Source organism: Leptinotarsa decemlineata, unplaced genomic scaffold, assembly GCF_025532065.1.
Source record: "Leptinotarsa decemlineata unplaced genomic scaffold, Ldec_3_MD MMD2_P_RNA_scaffold_5, whole genome shotgun sequence".
Classification (NCBI taxonomy): domain Eukaryota; kingdom Metazoa; phylum Arthropoda; class Insecta; order Coleoptera; family Chrysomelidae; genus Leptinotarsa; species Leptinotarsa decemlineata.
Genome location: NW_027412532.1, coordinates 7,772,629 through 7,792,107, shown reverse-complemented (window position 1 = coordinate 7,792,107; position 19,479 = coordinate 7,772,629). Strand labels below are relative to the sequence as shown.

Here is a 19,479-nt window from a genome sequence, read left to right as displayed (position 1 = left end):
ACTCACACACACTTTGTTTTAATTTCGATCCAAGGGGGACAAGATTGATCGCTTCGAGTGGTAGGAAAAAATTAACAAACATTTGAATTTTTTCTCCCCATAACAGTTACCAACAGTTTCATAAATAAAACCAATGCATTCGCCAAATATCTCAAATTGTTAGTAGGTACTGTGTAAATATCAGCTAAACAGGTAAATTTGTCAGATTTCGATGTCGGGCCCATATTATACGTTTATATATCTATCCTTCTCTAAGTCACAATTATTTACACCGCACTGGGTGTAAAGTGAATCGATCCCGTTAAACTCATAGGACACGTCTAGTCTGCTTCATTAGCATGTAGTGAATAATGAAGAAGAAGTTGAGGAATGTTCGCCTCATAAACCGTCGACATTCCGAGAAAAAAGAATTAAAAACAATATATTGTTACGTTACCTGGATTTTCAGGTACATAACAATGTATTTCTTGATATATCCAAAGATATTTGAATGAAATGTATCAACTTCAATTATTATAATTGGTCATACAACTGTTCCAAATATTTCAAATATCAATTTTGAAAATTATGAATATTTTGACCCGTTACTCGATGAAACTTGATACTGTCCAGGGTAATAGTTACAGAATTTTCACAATGAATTGATATGTTGGTCAAACCGGACGGTATATTAAAACACGAGTTTCAGAACACATGAGAGACTCCAAGAAACTGAATAAAAAAGGATATGGACATATTTTTGATTTTGATCATCCAAATATTCTAGATGTTCATCCATATTTATCCCAAAGGCTTGAGAGCGAAATGATACATATCCTCAAATGCGATATTGTTAACACTAGAAGAGCTTTTTCAATTTGATGAGTGAAATACCTGAATGATTTACCTTTTCTTCATAAAAAAACAGACACCACCTTATCAGAATCACAAATAAAGCCATTCGTTTGTTTCATGTCGTTTTGTGTTGGTGTTGTCTCGGAAATTTGTCTGTTGCATTTTTCTTTATTTATTTTCAATATGTATCTAATTTGTCTTATAATTTTCAAACTATTTATCAACAGGAAGAAACCACTTTTCGATGAGAAATTTAATTAACAACTCATTATTTCTCGTAGAATTGAAACAATAATAATCGTATTAGTTTTGTGGAAGATATGTTTTAGAAAATTCATTGTTACAGAGCTCTGAAGAAGAATTTAATTAAATTCGAAACGTCTGCAAGAAACAATTGTTTTTCAAGAAGAAATTGATCCTGTTAGGTACTCAACCAACCTTTTTTTAGAAAAATTATTATCGCTGAACTAGTCAAACTAAACCTCAAAAGTAAAACGGCATCAGGACCTGATAATGTATTTTCCAATGTTTTGAAACTAGTTTCCATTAGTGTGGTGCAACCCCTAACTGACCTGATCAATATGTCTATTGAAACAGGTGAATTTCCAGATGTGCTGAAATTGAGTAAAGTGATCGCCATACATAAAAGTGGTAATAGATCAGAAATTGATAATTATAGACCAACTAGTCTTCTCAGTATTTTTTCAAAAATTTTTTAGAAAGACTAATGTACAATACACTAATGAATTTTTTAATAAGTCATAAAATTTTATCTGATTTTCAACATGGATTTCGCATGGGCACGTCAACTGAATCTGCTACTACCCTTTTTGTTGATTTCATATCTAGGAATATGGACAATAGGAAGCACGTGGCAGGAATTTTCTTTGACTTGTCTAAAGCTTTCGACTGTATTGATAGGGTGTTTATGGCTTCCAAACTGTATAATATTGGCATTAGAGGAAATATTCTTGACTGGATTATTTCATTCCTATCAAATAGACAATTCTTTGTAGAAATAGGTAGTGTTGAGTCAGAAAGATATTCAATTGATGTTGGAGTAGCGCAAGGTTCAATTCTGGGACCATTGCTTTTCTTCTATGGTCATCTATGGAGGATATGATTTTATCGGTCGAACTCTGTATTAGTGAAATGACAAAATATTGTCATTCCAATAAACTGATGCTAAATGAACAGAAAACAAAAATTATATATTTCAATAAGAACAATTTGATCGATAGTGAAGTCCTACAGACACATAACTCCACTAAGTTTCTGGGTGTAATGATTGATAAATCACTCTCATGGTCTGAGCATATTGAAAGTTTATCTAAAAAACTCTCCAAATCATACTTCGCGATTCTGCAATTAAGGTATGAACATCATGAGAATATACTTATCCAAGTTTATTATGCATTAGTATATTCTGCACTATCTTTTCACATCACGTTATGGGGAAATGCTACAGAAATAAATAGGATATTTGTTACACAAAAACGAATTGTTAGAATGATGTTCAATATGAAGCCACGTGATTTTTGCAGGGAAATTTTTAAGAGTAAAAATATTATGACAGTTTGCTGCATTTATATTTATAAAAGTTTCTTATACATTGAAAAGCATGAAAATGAGCTAATAAAAAACAATTACCACCATCAATATTGCACTAGAAATGCTTCAAATTTAATAACAATGACTCACAGAACATCCGCATTTGAAAAATTGCCAACTTATGCTGGGGTAAAAATATATAATAAACTCCCTAACCTAACCGAATTAAAAAAATCACTGAAAGATTTCTTATTGGCTAAATCTTATTCATTACAAGAGTATTTCGCTGACTGAGTTTTTTGTGGATATCTGTGTGTAAATAATCTTATTCTTTAATATTTTAATTTTACACTCGTACATCTATACGTTTTTACATTTTTATTTATACATATATCTATATATCTATATATATATATATATATATATATATATATATATATATATATATATATATATATATATATATATATATATATATATATATATATCTGTATTCTATGGTCCTATGTTTATATGTATTGAATGTATATTTACATGTTTGTTTGTTTACATATTTATAAGTATAAGTTGACATGTTCGATACCATGTAGTTGGTCCATGAATGAATAAATTTCTTTCTTTCTTTCTTTCTTTCATATCCTCTGTCTATAATTGAAATGAACATCTTCGAGGATTTTCCAAAAGTCATGTTTCAAAAACCGCAAAAATTTTGTTTCTTTCGAAATATCTTCGATAAAATCAGACTCAATCATATGATCTCCAATAATTCCATCGATGTTGATGATTAATACCATGTTAGAAATCATACGTTAAAAGGTAAGACCTCGTTAGTCCTTAGCTCGCACAATTTTCGCCTTCTGAGAAATATATTTTAAACATATTGTGTCATAATGATGGAAATTGATCCTATTTATGAGACACTCATAACCCACAGTGAATATCGTGTTTTTCATTATTTGAACAGCACTCTCAGCGAGTCGTTTATTGAGAAATTATATGGCGTGTTTTGTTCCAACAGAACGCAGAAACTCTTTGAATAGGCCAAAAATTAATATGTTTGCAATGTCTTTGTATACCTAAAACTAATGTCCTCATTTATACCAAAATATCATCGACTTCTCTCTAGATTTATTGGACGTTGCTTTCCACTTGGGTGCATTTAACCATTCTCCTCCTATCAAATTTGACAGGAGCTTCGTCTAAGGGGTGCAGCGGTCTTGCTCGAAACAATGCTTTTCATAGAACTTTCCGTTATAAAAACACTTTAACTTTTTCATCAAGTCGCCTCCCGCTCGGGTGACCTATTGTTTTTTCCACATATCTTCCATATAAATGATGCAATTCTACTCCCACGTGGACATTCGCTCCACTCCGGTCTCTAACCGGCGTGAATAGGGGTAGGTGTTATGTAAATCCACTTTAGCACTCCCACGTGGACATCTGGTCAACTCCGGCCTCCAACCGGCGTGAATGAGGGTGCTATTTCTCTTTAAACAATTGTAAGACTTCTACCAAAATATTTATTTTAATGGTGGCACGTTCTGTAACGGCGGATATTCACAGCACAAACTGAGTTTCATCTTCAACAATGGCGTCCGCGTACTTCTTTGTGGACGGTCGTTATCCGTCTACCACCATATCAGAAACGAAACTATATAATGGTTACTGCTTTCTGTACCATGTTGAATACATTTACATCTCAAGAATGAGTATATACCATGTACAATAATAAACACTTCTTGCACTTTACTTTTGATAAAAGCACTCACATTTGTAGCTGAAACTGAATAAAATGCATCATTTAGTACAAATTCATTGAGAACAGAATGATTTATTAAAAATATTGTTTATAAAACCTATCCTAGCTGACACCAGACGTAGTAAATGTCGAGGTTATTGGAACATATGCTTCCAAGGCCAACAAATTATTCAATTTCACAAAAATCTGCATGCAGCCTCCTTCAGGGCCATTTCTAATCTATCGAGTCAGATTAAGATGGCTTATCAGTGTCAGTTGAACAAGGTTCATGATTATGTGAAAGATATTTTCTGTATTTTGGCCAAAGAGACACTGAACGAATTTTTATTATATCTAAAGTCTCTCGTCCCACAATGGAACGAGAAACCCAAGGGACTCGTTTTGTATGTTCTTGTGAGCATTGGGTACATTGGGCCACATGGTGTACAGGAAACCAACACACCGAGACAGGTACCTGAACAAAAACTCTGACCACCAGCCACACACCCGCGGTATATATACCGGATCCCTTGTAGCTATGGATCGGACTCATTGGAACCACGAAAAGAAATGTGGATGAATTAATAGAAAAGAAGAGGCAATGAACATTAATGAAATCTGGCTACCTGTCCCTAATTGTACATAAACAAGGTGAGGTAATCCAATCAGGAGAAACCAACCCACGCCCAGTAATAACAACATAAAACAAGAGTCAAATACCAACGTCGTAGTTACCGCGTTTGCAACGGAAATAACAATTCGAGTTCCAACTCGGACTCTGTCTACCGCAGTAGTAGACGAAATGTCAGGCATAAAAACCTGCAGACCACGGCCAAAAACCCGAAAAGCTATCACAAGACGGAAACTGGACATTTAACTGGACATCAGTTCAGAAAAAATGCAATGATTTCACATATTATTGCATCAACTGCTGTTTCTTTTAAAATTAATTTTAAATCGATTGCAAAATTGCATTCCTTAATGTCATTCTAATAATAATATTGAAGTAACATAAACTATTACTCAGATCTTCCACAGGATGATTTCGAAATCGAATACCGACAAAATGTTTGTCCACCTTTCGAGATTGGTAGGCAATTTTGATAATTTCAACTGGAACATTTTCAATGGAAGCATTGTGAAGCCAAAGGTACGACCCATAAAATTTAAATGATGCGAAATGAACAATTATTGCTTTACTAAGTATTGCCTCCATATAATCTTATTATCTCGTTATCTAGACAGGATAATAATCATGGAACGAAACTGCCACGGGAAACGTAATTAGGTACCCATTCTCACCTATCGCTGAAATTACCGGTTCAGGTAAAATCTCCAAACTCGACACTCAACTGCTGTTCACAGAAAAAGTGTAACACCGGCCTAGAGGTTAGTTTCGACTATGCAGCGTACAGTCGGTCAGAGAAAACAACCCAAACGATCGCAGTGAGCGCGACTATCTTGGCCGACTGCGTTCCGTAATAGTGGGGAGTCTACAAACCGAAGGGGGAAGAACGCAGTAGCAACTTACACAACCGAGAGAATTCATCGTAAAGCAATACACAATACAAATATATCGGTGTTTTGATTTAGTGAAAATGACCAGTGACGTTTGTTCAGATGGAAACCAGTGGTGCGCTCTAGTGAGTACGTTCAAACCCTAAACAATTGACTATTCTCGGAAGCGGCTAACACACTGCCCATCAATGCAATAAGACATTTACAGTGACAGCAACGAATAATACACTAGTCCACAATGTTCAAGTTACTCGGAGGGCTCGCGAATTACCTGAAGTACCGCGATATCGTGACAGATTGTGCCATTTTTCGCCTGCACAATACCTTCACATGCGCGCTGCTGATGGCATGCAGTCTCATAATCACGGCCAATCAATTCGTAGGCAACCCTATTCAATGCATAGTCGATGGACTGCCTACACATGTGATCAATACGTACTGCTGGATATCGTCCACCTTTACGATGCCCGATGCTTTCAAAAGACAGGTAAGGTGTAACCTTTGACACACATAACTAATCGCAAATAGCAGGCCTTGAGTATGAAATCATCTGTTTAGTCATGTTTTTGATGGGAGGATCTAGGAATAGTACAGTGTGATTAGCACCAAACCCGGCAATACATAAAAAAGGTTAAGGTTGTTCACTAGTCGGGTTTAGAAAAGAGGAGGGGGAAATAAGGCGCCACTGTATGTTTTCAATGATTTCTCTAAATATTTCTATATGCTATATTATAATTGCGATATATACGTTAAAATCATCACAAAAATTGTCATATTTATTTTTTTCTAGATTCAATAGTTCCAGATATACGTAGGCAAGTATTTTACTCACCCCACCTCAGGGGGTCTAGCCCCCCTAGTTACGCTTAGCCCCTCTAGATCAACAATTAGCCCAGCCTAGAAAAATAAAAGACATTTATGGTTACTAGTACCATTTATGAAGCTACAACTAAACAAAACAAATTTTTACATAAAATAAATTTGCAACAAAATAAGTTCTGGATATTATATTAGTTTTTATATTAAGAACTTATTTTCATGGTTTGATTATTTATAAGAGGGTGTTAGCTACTACCCTAAACATATAATTGTCCGAAAAAAACATTCTGTATCGGCGTGCTTTTCAGTGCTGAAGTACTTAAATATGATATCCAGAGATTTTATTTTTTTATCATGTCCAAGTTCAATTCTGATTAGACTGGATTATTTTATCAAACTTACAATTGATTAAAGGAGTGAAATGTTGACTAATTCAACACATTTTTTGTTGGTTTTTGGAAAACTCTTGAATGATTGTTTGGCATAAATAATATCGTGAATACGATTTAGCACCATAAAAAAATCAAAACAATTTAGCCTCCCACAGCTTACTAGGGGGACTCTAGTCTCTCTAGACTACTGGGGGCTGTAGGCCCCCTAGACTTTCATCCTAGTTAGGCCAATGCCTCACTGTAAACATGTGAACGAAGTAAAAGATTTGCTTTATCCACAAAAAAGTCCCTATAATCAAAACGTATTACATAACTGATATATACAATGTACCTATACACTTAACGAAAACAGGAAAGAAAATAATTAAAAAATGGCAAAAATAGAAAATGTAAACAGTTACTAATGTTCTTATAATGTTTCATACCAAAATATTATTGACTTGTTTTGGTCATTTATTAAATGAATCATTTTAAATGTATTTGCAAGCGGTAAATCCAGTTCTACATCACAATCAAAACACTAGCGTTCTAGAGACAGCAACTATAACATATGAGCTGATAAATATGAATGATCCTCAAGAATGGGTACTTACCATGTACAGTAATTAAGAATTCTCACACTTTCGATAGAAATATTTACATTTGTAACTGAAACTGATTATTTAATACAAATTTATCAAGAACGGTATAATTTCAAAAAAAAATTCAATAAAACCTAAACTAGCACCTACAACAGGTCAAGTAAATCTCGAGATTATTAGAACATAGACTTTCAGCGCCATGGTCATGATTAAAGAGAAAAACATGCGGGCTGGTAGGCCTAGGTCGAATGGAACCTGAAGTATCAAATGTTTCGTCCGCTACTGCGGCAGACATCATCAGAGTTATGTGAGTAAACTGCGAGGAGACTCAGTCGTTTCTGAAACCATGTTTTGGCAAGATCGCACTTGCCATATATATATATGTGCTCTGCTTGGTAGTTGAACTTGAAACTGAGGAAAATAGTTCAGCTACCAAGCAGAGCATATAGCAAGTGCGATCTTGCCGAAACGCCATGATGATGTCAAAGACGAATGGATGAACAATCGTGGACTAGCACTCATAGAGAAAGGTGAGCAAACCACAGACACGTGTTTGTGGCTAATTAACCTCCGTCAGTACGGTACAGCCAAGTGTAAAGGATATGCAACAGTTGGTTGAGAGTCTCCACAGAAGGATCTGGCGAATGTCTGTCAATAAAAACACCTACCTAATTATTATCCGACAGTTTGCGGTCAAACTTCGATGACGTCAGTGGAATCTGAATTCTGGATACACTGTTGGATCTGTTGCTCGTTCGAGTAGGTTGTTAGATGATCACTCAATCAATTTCAGCGGGATCTGGCTGGCTGCATGAACGAGAAGAATCTCCTCTTCGAGGAAACTTGCCCAAAATGTATGTCGGATGTTATTTAGTGTCCATCATGCTATTAGCTGGAAAAGTAGTTACTTTCCGGCAAGGATTTTCCAGAACCTATTGTTTAGGTTTAGTTGGTAAAGTGACTCAATCCTGATCTATTACGAAATAATTTCTTATCAAAATTTCCAATAACTTTAAGGGTGAAGGAGCAACGTTGGGTGGTTGTAAGTAGAGTTATATTGCACGGTAGCAGATTTTATCATGTCGTGGTGAACTAGTGACTAGTCACATAGGTTCGTTCCAACCTTGAGTCACAAACAGATTTCCAACTGTTTGTAAATCGTTGACAACGCGCATGTCTGGTAAATATTGGTTTCTGATTAATTTGAAATTTCTGATTGGAACAGCTGATAGTTCAACTGAAGTTTGGCATGGAATTTCAACATAACCTTTAAAAATAATTTGGGAAAGAAAGTTTTTGGCTTTCTACTACTCCATCTTAATACAAAAAAAGGGGATGAGGGAATCTTCCAAAGAAAGGAAGGAAGTAATCAATTTGAATGTGTAGATCATGCAAAGAAGTAACTTTCAGACACAAACTGAAAGAATGTCCTCCTGAAACAGCTAATTTCATATAAACATTGAATTACACAAAAGAAAAAAAATTCTTTCGAAACAAATACTTCTATATGAACACTGAATTATACAGAAGATACTTTTCTCTACTCAGTTTGTATTTCAAACATTCCACAACGAATGTCAATCCCAAAAATATAATCACTTCAATTCTTTAAAAATAAATTCAATCAAGTGTATTTCTGGAGAGTAAAAGAAGGTTGCAGTATTTTATATCTCTATTCTATTTACTTATCAACATGGAACTGGGAGGTCACAGCAATAATTAATTTGTATAATTAAAGATGTTCATATTATAGGTTCACTTAAAGAATTCCCAATTTTTCCTGCGCCAGCAAATACATAATTTATTTTATAACAATTTTTGCAGGTTATGTTGTTTGTAAGTTGCATGAACATAAAACAGAAACAGTAATACGGAATACGCATGCGTCAGATTGATGGTTAGAAGATAATCCTCAAACCATTCTGATAGATTTCGAACAGGTTTGAATCTCGGATGGAACAGAAAACTGATAGTTTACTAATGGTTGGAAACTCACGTTGGAACGCAATCACATTACTGCGCAGAATCTTGACTGTCAGAAACTGTTTCTGACGCTGGTTGGAACGAACCTAATATGTTTTTCAGTCACAAAAACTACTTTTAAAAACTCGTATATTTTTCATTTCGCTTGTGTAGTTCCAGTTGATGCCCCATTATATCAGGCATAGGCACAGGTGTTTTTTTATACGTGCTGGTGAGCCTCAGATGAAAAGAGTCCAGATATATTTCCAAAACAACGAACTAGACTCAAGTTTTCTACGAGGTTTTCTATGAATTCAGGAGAATTTAAACTACTGTTCAGTTTTTTGTGTCAAAGTGAAAAGTGTCAAAAAATATGCCAGATTCTTAGTTGACGAGTAAAATACTGAAATGATTCATAATAAGTAATATAATGATCATAGAATATGTGAATAATATGTTTTCCATGAAACAATATTTGTCACAGAAGTTATTTCCATTCTTTTATCAAACCGCAATTGGGATTGTACTATAGTGTTTTCTCTGTTATACAATCTCAATTTTACAGAAAAATGCGGCTCACGAAATCAAATTTATTAGGAGACAATTTTGATCAACGTTCATCGAGTTTCATCGAATTCGTGCAACAACTTTCCTGGAGATGGCGCTGCAAACTATCCTGATAAAATTAAAAAATCGAATGCTAACGTTAACTATAGATTATTGAAGATATAAGTATCAGATCAGTTTGGTTGTTATTTATTTATGACTTTGAGAGACATTTCGAAAAGTAAACTTTAAGGTTAGGTGAGATATATGAGAGGTCGCCTCCTGTAAAGAACTAGCATCAGTACCTAGAATGAGGTTCATTCTTGGATTATACGATGATAAGATCGAAAGCTTACTCATAAATTTGGCATCATACACTCACTCAGGGATATCTCGAACAAACATTGAACACACAACAAATTTTGGTAACAAAACGTTTCGAAAAATGTCTTCCATACTCCTCGAAAATATCGTCGTTAATATTTCCAACATCTTCCTGAGGATAATTGTTTGAGTGGAATTTAAAAAACTCAATTTCGTAGTCAATCTTTTGAGAAGTCTAAAACTCCTGAAACAGAAACAATTTCTCTTGTGTCTGGTGTTATTCAAATTCAGCAATTCTAGAATGAACTTAGCTGCCAACCACTTTCTCAACATTTTCATCGGTTGTTAATGTGCTAGGGAGTCCAAGAAACGGTCATACATATAATTGACGGTTTTTTCAATAGCCATAGAAAAACGGGTTCACCGATCGGAAAAAATTGTTTTTGCAAATAGCTACACAAAAATTAAATTTACATGAACAAAAATACTACAGAAAGTATTTTAAACTTTCATGGCTTTTCAGTTTCACCGTTCTATTGGAAAATGAAAATTTAGCCCATAAAATCTAATACCTACTTTACGTGCAAGTTTCTGTATTTACACACAGTTATTTTCAAATATTCTTATCTGTAGATAAGTGATTTACAGATATATTTCTTCATCTCTATAATCAAGAAGATTTATGATGGGGCCCACAAAGTTAACAGTTGTTTGTTTAATTTTTGCATTTCAACTTTGCTCTTTTATAACGAAGTAAACCCAAAATGTAGATGCCATTGTCATCTATCGGTTTCCTAGAACAGTGAATTATTTTACCCCCTGCAGTAAATACCTACCGATAGTAAGGGAACAGATGGATTTAAAATAGTTAAGTAAACATTTTTGTTAAAGTACACAGCAGACAAAATAAAAAATAATAGTTGAATAAACATCAAATTGAACCAAAAATAGATTGTTCAGCTCGTTACATCCAAACATATTTATAGAATTGTGGGGTCATTATGCTATCGTAAAAGGACGCGTAATTGGTTAATTCTATAGAGCCAACCGAGATGTTTCGTTATTCGTACATCTCGCTACCTAAATTGAATAAGTGAACGGGCTAATTTGTGAAAGGAAACGAAGGAAATACCCATTGTTTAAATTCGTCTGGAAACCGGAGCTCGGGAATGAAAACAATTATTATTGCATCAGCTGTAGAATTATAATTTCAAATTATGTAAAAGGAGGTGTCCAGTTTATATTCTTATTCATAAAATTTCAGGTATCTCAGAGAAGATCAAACTATTTTGCAACACAAGAGATGACATCAAAGATCCCTGTGAAAGGGAGAAAAAACTGTTGCAATAAAAATGTATCGAAAACACTTAACAGTTGAAATATTCGTTACTTGAATAACAAAACTGGTTTAAATGTATTCAGTACAACGTTTAGGTTTGGTTAGGTTATGTCCAAAGTCTATTCGATTCTCCACCGCAACCCGCAAGGTTTTATAGTGGCTCATACCAGTGACACTCGACCAAATAAACCCAGCTTCCTAATGAAGTCGGTTAGTTTGTATGGTGAGTGGTCTTTCAGGTCAGATGGTTAGAGTACGGCTCTGCCGAACTCTAAACACCTGATTAGGTCCCCAGCGGGGCAGGCACAAAGTATGTACTCTGCTGTTTCATCAGTCCGAGTCCTTGCATATTGTGATTCAAATGACAGTGACCTGTAAGAAGGCCTGGTTGACATCGTAGTTCATCTCTACTGCAATACAACAGGTAAGTTTTATCATAAAATAACCTCAGATAAAAATTGTAGATCATAAAATTCTCTACAAAAAATGTATCAATACTTTTTTTTCTTAGAACCACTGTTTCTGAGATACGAAGAGTAAAAAAAGTTGTAAAAGTTGTAATCGTCATTATATGCACACTTTTCCACGCCACCTATGATGTAGTGTACTTAGCGCGTTTTTTTTAACGTGGTTTCCCTAGTAGGCCTATTCCACATCTCTGTTGTGATTCTGTCAAATTGAAAACTTGCATAATAAAATATATTAGGAAGGGTTGGACATTATAAAAGCGATTGAAATTAAAAAAATATAAAAATTCATTCATCTGAGTCATAACCTTCAAATACTTCTTCTTGTCGTTATTCTTCTTGGTCTTCTTCTTCTTCTTGATCTTCTTCTTCTTCTTGATGTTCATCATGGGTGTAGGTAAAATGCGTTAAGAGTGATGTATCGCATGTTTCCTCGTTGGTATCAAATGAATCCTCCACTATTGGTGATTCAGCATCAGAACATGACTGGCCTTGACAATGTATACATGCCAGAGAACACAACAGTCCAACTTTTTTACAACCACATTCAGCGCTGCATCCCTTTTTACAGTTGTAAAAAATTGTGTTCAACAGGTTTTCCGGCGCAGGTGGGAGTAAAGTCTGAATAGGTTCTTATACATTGTCGACCATCTTCCAGACCCAGTCTTTTGGGTCTAGCTGGTAACTAAGCCACACTTGAACTTGTTAATATACCCGGAAAAGATGTTGATGAGCAGCAACTGAGGTTGGAGGAAGACAAGCTAATTGCACCTGTTTCTTATTTTTAATATTTTTTACCATGCATATCGATACTTATCTAAGCAGGTGTTTTTTTTTCAGAGCTTTGTACATAGAAAGAAGAAACTGAATCCCGTTGGTAATAATTTCTTGTTGAGTCGAATTACTTTTTTTGAAAACTTCAGCACATTGAACTAAAACTTGTTTTCCAAACATTTTAAAGACTGTTGCTTTACCCCTCCTGTAAAATGCAGACGTCGTATCACAGCCAGTTATTGCGTGTAAAAATAGTACATGATTTTGACTCTTTGCAGAAGTAGATACACTTTTTGACGAATATATTATTTTGGTTTGACTTTGAGCTTTTCCTGGCTTTAGAAAGAAAATAGTTTTTTCAGGTGGAGTTCGAGCAGTAAGAGGTACGAGTAAGTCTACATCTTCATCAACAACAATAGTTGTATTTGTCAAATTAAATTGCTCTATAGCTGTTTCAATAATCAGTACGTCGGCATCGTTATTAGCCTGTTTAACCAATATATTTTCGCCAATAAACTTATCCTTCAACATTGAAATGAACCGAGATTACCGATTACAACTTTTACAACATTTTGACTCGTCGTATCTCAGAAATAGTGGCTCTAAGAAAAAAAAGTATTGATACATTTTTGTAGAGAATTTTATGATCTACAATTTTTATCTGAGGTTATTCAATGATAAAACTTACGGTTTTTCTGAAAATCGCGAAAAAACAATTTTTTTCGAGATTTTTGACCTTTGACTTCAAATAAATTTTTTTCCAGGTATCGCAATCATTCGAAATTTCAAAATCTTATTTTTAACTATGTTTTGAACAATTACACGCATTTGTAGCTTGTTGTAAATGTGTACCTTCACTCTTATTTTTTAGTCTAATTTGACCGGACTAAAGCGACAGGTTCTGGTTCGATGAAGCTGCTTGAATCACCCTCCTCTGCAAGGGAGTCAACAGTCTCATTGTCTTTCAGGCCAGTATGGCCAGGAATCCATACCAGAGACAATCTGTTAAGTCGATCTATTGAGGAGAGTCGTTTTTGACAATTCGCTACCAATTTAGACGCCAACGCCGCTTAACTATCCGAGAATATTTTTATTGACTTGTGTATGAGGTTGGATTCTTCCAATCTCTCCGCACCCAATTCAATAGCTTGAATTTCCGCTTCAAATACAGTCGCATAGGTTACTAGGCAGGTTGATATCTCTATACTGGGTCTACGACTGAAAACACCTACACCTACACCGGAACCGGAAGGTGTTTTTGATCCATCTGTTAACCAACAACCATCTGCTCCTGATATTTCCTTCTCCCGGAGGATCCAGTCCTCTCTACTCGGGAACAGTACTTCAGAAGGCAGTTCGTAGTTGACAGTTGGAGGCATAAAGTCAGAGGTCATTTCCAGAATGCTGTGACTTCCAGTGTTAACCAACAGTCTGTTGCACTCTGCATTAAATTGATTTGTGCAATTGGTGATGTGCACAGGTCTATATGCAGTCTTATATTTAAAATACTCTTCAATGTGAGATTTCTAACCGTTTACAAAACCCCGACACGTGTTTGCTATACAATAGTATCTTCAGCATCTTCGTTAGTAATTTAAGTTGTTTTTTTTATTTTGAAAAATCAGAGCTTTGAATAAAGAAACGACAATTTTGATACTCTACAAATATCTTGAAATAGTGTTCCGCTGAAAAAAAACAGCCTCTGTTATCATCATCCATTTTTAACACCTTTTATTAGCATTTATTGTCAGTGGTATAACCTGTTCATATTTACGTGATGAAGTTATCATAAATACCAACGTAAGATTCCAGATTCATGTATTTTCTGAGTTTGCAATTTTCATGATATATCTCAATCGATGTCCCAATATTTGATAGATAAACATCATGCAAAGCGGAAGTATTAAGATGTATGTGAAAATATGTTTACTCAATAAGAAGCATATCGTTTAACGTAAACATTTATCCATTAACGTAATCTCTTACGAAATTTCAAATTTCGGTTAGGTTAGTTTTTTGAAATACCAAATAAATATGCACATTGATGAAAGGTTTTCTTGTCCTACACCTTTTCACAATTTATTTATTGATGGATGTAGCATTACTACGTGGTAGACCATCATGAAAAATGGGAATTTAAACTTTCTATGTTTCTATACCACTTTGTATTTGAAACGAACGAAACTGCAGTAACGTTAGTAATAAATACAAAGTGGTATAAAACATTTTTCCTAATTCAATTTATCCACTCCAATTATAGAATTACAATATGAAATCAGTCTCAGTGAAAAATGATAACAACACCACCAAGCATAGCCAACCTCAAGTCATGAAATATTATTTGTCTTCCTTCAAAAACATTTATTATAGTGCTCAGCGTACAATAGGAACTTGTATTGTACGTGCAGTTGATCATAATATAACGCCAATGTCAACTCATCCCGAATGAAAATAAAAATGTTAAGTGAAAATTCAGCTTTCTTACTGAGAACAAAATCCTTTTCGTCATTAGTATTCTGACCAATATTCGACAAACATTTCATCCAGGTCCATCGTTGAAATCAATCGAATGATTACATACGTAACAGTTTCGGAGTATTACCCCTCATCAGTGCAAGACAGATTCAATCAAGGCAAGTACTCTGTCTGGTACTCATCTGATTTGTTTCATATCTTTTACGCACTAGTTTAATTGATGTAATCCCAGTCTTTCATCGTCACACCGTACATAGCAATCCAAATTCAAGGAAGGATCGACTCCTCAACGATATTACTCCAAGTCGACGATTATAGTTAAGTGGATAACGGATTTGTGGAAACAACTTGGAGATACAACTTTTGTTTGCTCAATCGCAATCGTTTCAAAACTGTCACAACATACTCAATTTTTGGTCTTATGAGTATTATATAAATTCTAGATAAAAGGCCTGGAAACAATTTTAAAAGAATAAATTAACATTCAACCCATTTAATCTACAGAAAGGGAGACAAACATCATCATTAATTAAAGGTATATATCAGTAACTACCTGTCTTGCAAATATATATGAGAGAAACCACTCAAATGATATTTTAAATGAACATAAAATAGTATTTAATAAGCAATTTGGCTTTCCAGAGAAAATACCAACAAATGATTGCCTACTCAACCAAAGAAGTATCCATGTTCTTAGGTAATAGTCAGTCCGATTTGTACATATTCCTGGATTTGGCCAAGGCTTTTGACACGCTTAACCAAGAACAGTTGTTACAAACTCTGGGCAATATAGGATTAAGAGGGGAACCGCACAAGCTAGTCACTAGTTACCTTTCTGATAGAAGTCAAATAGTGAAAATTAATAATGTCCGAAGTGAAGAAGGGGTAATGAACAACTGCGTACCCCAAGGTACAGTCTAGGACCAATCCTCTTCTTAATTTATATAAATGACTTATTATTCTCAAACACGTCAACAGAAAATATTATCAGCTTGGCTGACGACACTGTTATCCTGTATACAGACGAAACATGGGACATATGGAAAAAAAGTAGAAACAGATCTGAAAATTATATTCAGTTGGTTTTGTCAGAAAAATTGTAACAGTAGGAGCTACTTTCGATACCACTTGTGGCGTATTCTAATGAATATATTGAAAAAAAGAAGTATATAACAAATCCCTGGGTAACGTTACTTATTGCCGGGGGTATGGAATTGAAAGTTGATTATCAATTCGTGAAATGAAACTCGGCAAGATTCATCTATGAACAAATCTCGAATCCAATGCAACAGGGGTCTAGAAACCACCAAACTGTCGTAGTTTCTGTAGACATCTTTCATGCGGGTCTTTATCAAATCCTTATTTAACGTCAGGATAATTCTGAACTATCTGCATTTTCAAAGACAGGAGTACTAATTGTTCGTTATTTAAAATTGTTACTTTGTATGTAAATTTCTTCTTCGGTAAATGTGAAGTTTCCAATAGTCTGTTCATAACTGGATTGGTTTAAACGGTTTGGAGATTAACACTCACTTCTCTAACTTCCAGATGATTATTCAATACTCAGTTGCTGTTATTTTTGAGAGAAAAAGTGACTTTTTCATGGCAAGAATCCCTCGAATATATTATAAAAGAGTATTTGTTGTTTTTTGAGTTGTAATATTTCTTTCGAAGGTAAAGTTTCATTTTTGAGCTTCATTGTCATTATCAGTTGTATATTTATGTCAAAGTATCTGTCAATGCCTTTTTTAAAATGTTCTATTGTGGAGAACCAAAATGAACTATTAGAATTAATAATATTACCACAGTTACTGATGAATACAAATGTTTCTATGATTTTTTTAACAAAAATGAATTGTTGGATTACTTACCTTTACATCATTATCAATTATTATCAATGTTTGGGACATTAGAAATGAAAAAAATATAGCAGAAAAAGGAATAAAGAAATTTCAAATTGTAGAAACGAAAACGTTTTCGTCTCAGCAGGTTAAAGTAACAGGAAATATGACCAGTAAGTCCCCCTTCAAAATAAAATCAACCTGTTCAGGTGATTTCTGCTAAAAATAAGGTTAAATTTTCCAAAACTGACTTGTTTCATTTTTGCCCCCCCCCCCCAGTATTGTTATCGTTAGCGTTGATGTCAACTACTATATCCCTCAGCCGTTCTTTCAATAATAACGAATATCACATCTGGTATGCTGTTTATTATCGTTCCATAAATCAGATTGCGACACCAATTTCCCATTAAACTTTCATAATAGTCTTAACCAGACTTCGGCGTCTTCAAAAACATCGCCTTGTAACATAGTTACTCTGCTCTGTGTATAAACGAAAAGAATTGTGAAACAAAAACCCAAACATAATTATAGGTTAGGACTATATCACGCCTCAAGATAATCTTTACTCTTTCTTGTACAGGTCGGTCGAGAAGTTGCTCAACTAGGTATAACGAACGATTTTGGTGAGGAGGGAGCCCAAAAGTATTATACGTATTACCAGTGGGTCTGCTTCGTACTTTTTTTCCAGGTAAGCATATCTTCCTATGTATATTATTACACACAAGCAAAAAAAATGACGCATCAATTTGGATTTTGAAAATGCATTGATTCATTTCATCATCCGAAGAAGTTTGTGTATACTAAAATCGAAACGTCGTGAAGTAACTTGGCTTGAAATCTTTTAATTTTTATTTCTATTTGCATTGTTTAATTTTCAATTGTTGCTTATATTTTATTTTATTGTAATTTCATTTCAGTGTTTTTTGCTTAATATAATTGTTATTTTCAGCTATTCATTTCAATTTTACTGATTCTATTATGAATTTCAAGTTATTTTATGTCATATTAGATAATGGAAGTCCGAACTAATGAAAAAGTAACACAAGGTTGTTCTTTTTCATTAATATTTATTCAGAGTGAAGACGTATCTGTGATTACTGAAGTTATTTTCAGTGGATATTTAGTGGTCATCGAAAAAGTATAGTGATTTACTCATCAAAAAATTATTTTATGAAACCAAGACCCAAATGCTATTGCATAATGTACCTACATAGGTACCTTCGTAAAATTACTTTTGAATGTTACAGTCAACAAATTATCAAATCAATTTCGCCTCAGGTCATTACTCGTCGATGATTCATAAGACCATGGTTATTGTGTGTTTACTGAAGTGATTAAATGGTGACAAATTCAGTTAAAATGAGTACCTACGTACCTACATCATTAATAAAAAATGATACTTCGAAAATTTTCAATGCAGTGGTAAATTGTATACTCAGAAACGAGATTGAAAAAGTATATTTTCATCATTTATGAGTTCATCAAGTAAAGGGTAAGTCACAGTCTTCAGAATGAACGCTGTCCGCAATGATAGACATCGATGTTTCGGAATAAGACACTTGTCTTATTGCCTCTTCAGCGCCAATATGGAAAACTGTACAAAATAATGCACTCAATTCATTCGACTTCATGTCATCGATGTGTTAAATCTACGTAATGACATTCATTGTTTGATTTAATCTCAGCCAAAGGAATATTGTTTCTGACAGTAACTTTTATTCTTGATCTACACATCTTTGTGAATAGTTTCTTTTGAAATCAATCGTTTTCCTCCTTCCTTTGGAACTTCAACAACACATTTTTATAGTTAACCAAAGTTTCAGCCTAATATTTTTTCCAATAAACGTTTGACGAGGTTTTATACATTTAGATGATTTTTTTATATGTGAACCGATTATTATAAATCAAAACCTGATATCTTCTGAAAAATATACCTCTTTTGATTGAAAAAATGGTAAGTAAATAATGCAACTAACAGGACAACAATTCTCCTTACAAAAATGAAGACCCCCCTAATAATAGTTTTTCCCTTCCACGTACAGACAGTGTTCAGTTTTATCATGTGTATTAGTAGACTCCAGAGTTTTATATATTTCACAAGAAACATTGATGATTATATTGACCTGTTTTCTGAGAAGTTATCTGAGTAATTTGAATAATATGCTTGAAGTTCACACATTATTCGCACACAAGTTGTTATATAATATCAATCTCAACATTATTGCAATTTCAAAGTTTATATGTTGGTCATATGGAAATAAGAAATAGGAATCATGTAATAAGTCAATCCGTAGGAGTGTCAATACTTTATATTCTGT

At 34.2% G+C, this 19,479-nt stretch overlaps 1 protein-coding gene across 1 annotated transcript in view; it reads left to right on the top strand.

Moving 5' to 3' along the window:
- The first annotated feature begins 5,549 nt into the window (after positions 1 to 5,549).
- Positions 5,550 to 19,479, top strand: part of ogre (optic ganglion reduced) — a 42,196-nt gene continuing 28,266 nt past the window's right edge. Inside the window, exons 1-2 of the mRNA XM_074169443.1 lie at positions 5,550 to 6,128; positions 17,742 to 17,849. Coding sequence (XP_074025544.1) covers positions 5,880 to 6,128; positions 17,742 to 17,849 — 357 coding nt within the window. The 5' untranslated portion in view covers positions 5,550 to 5,879. The remainder of the gene's footprint in view (positions 6,129 to 17,741; positions 17,850 to 19,479) is intronic.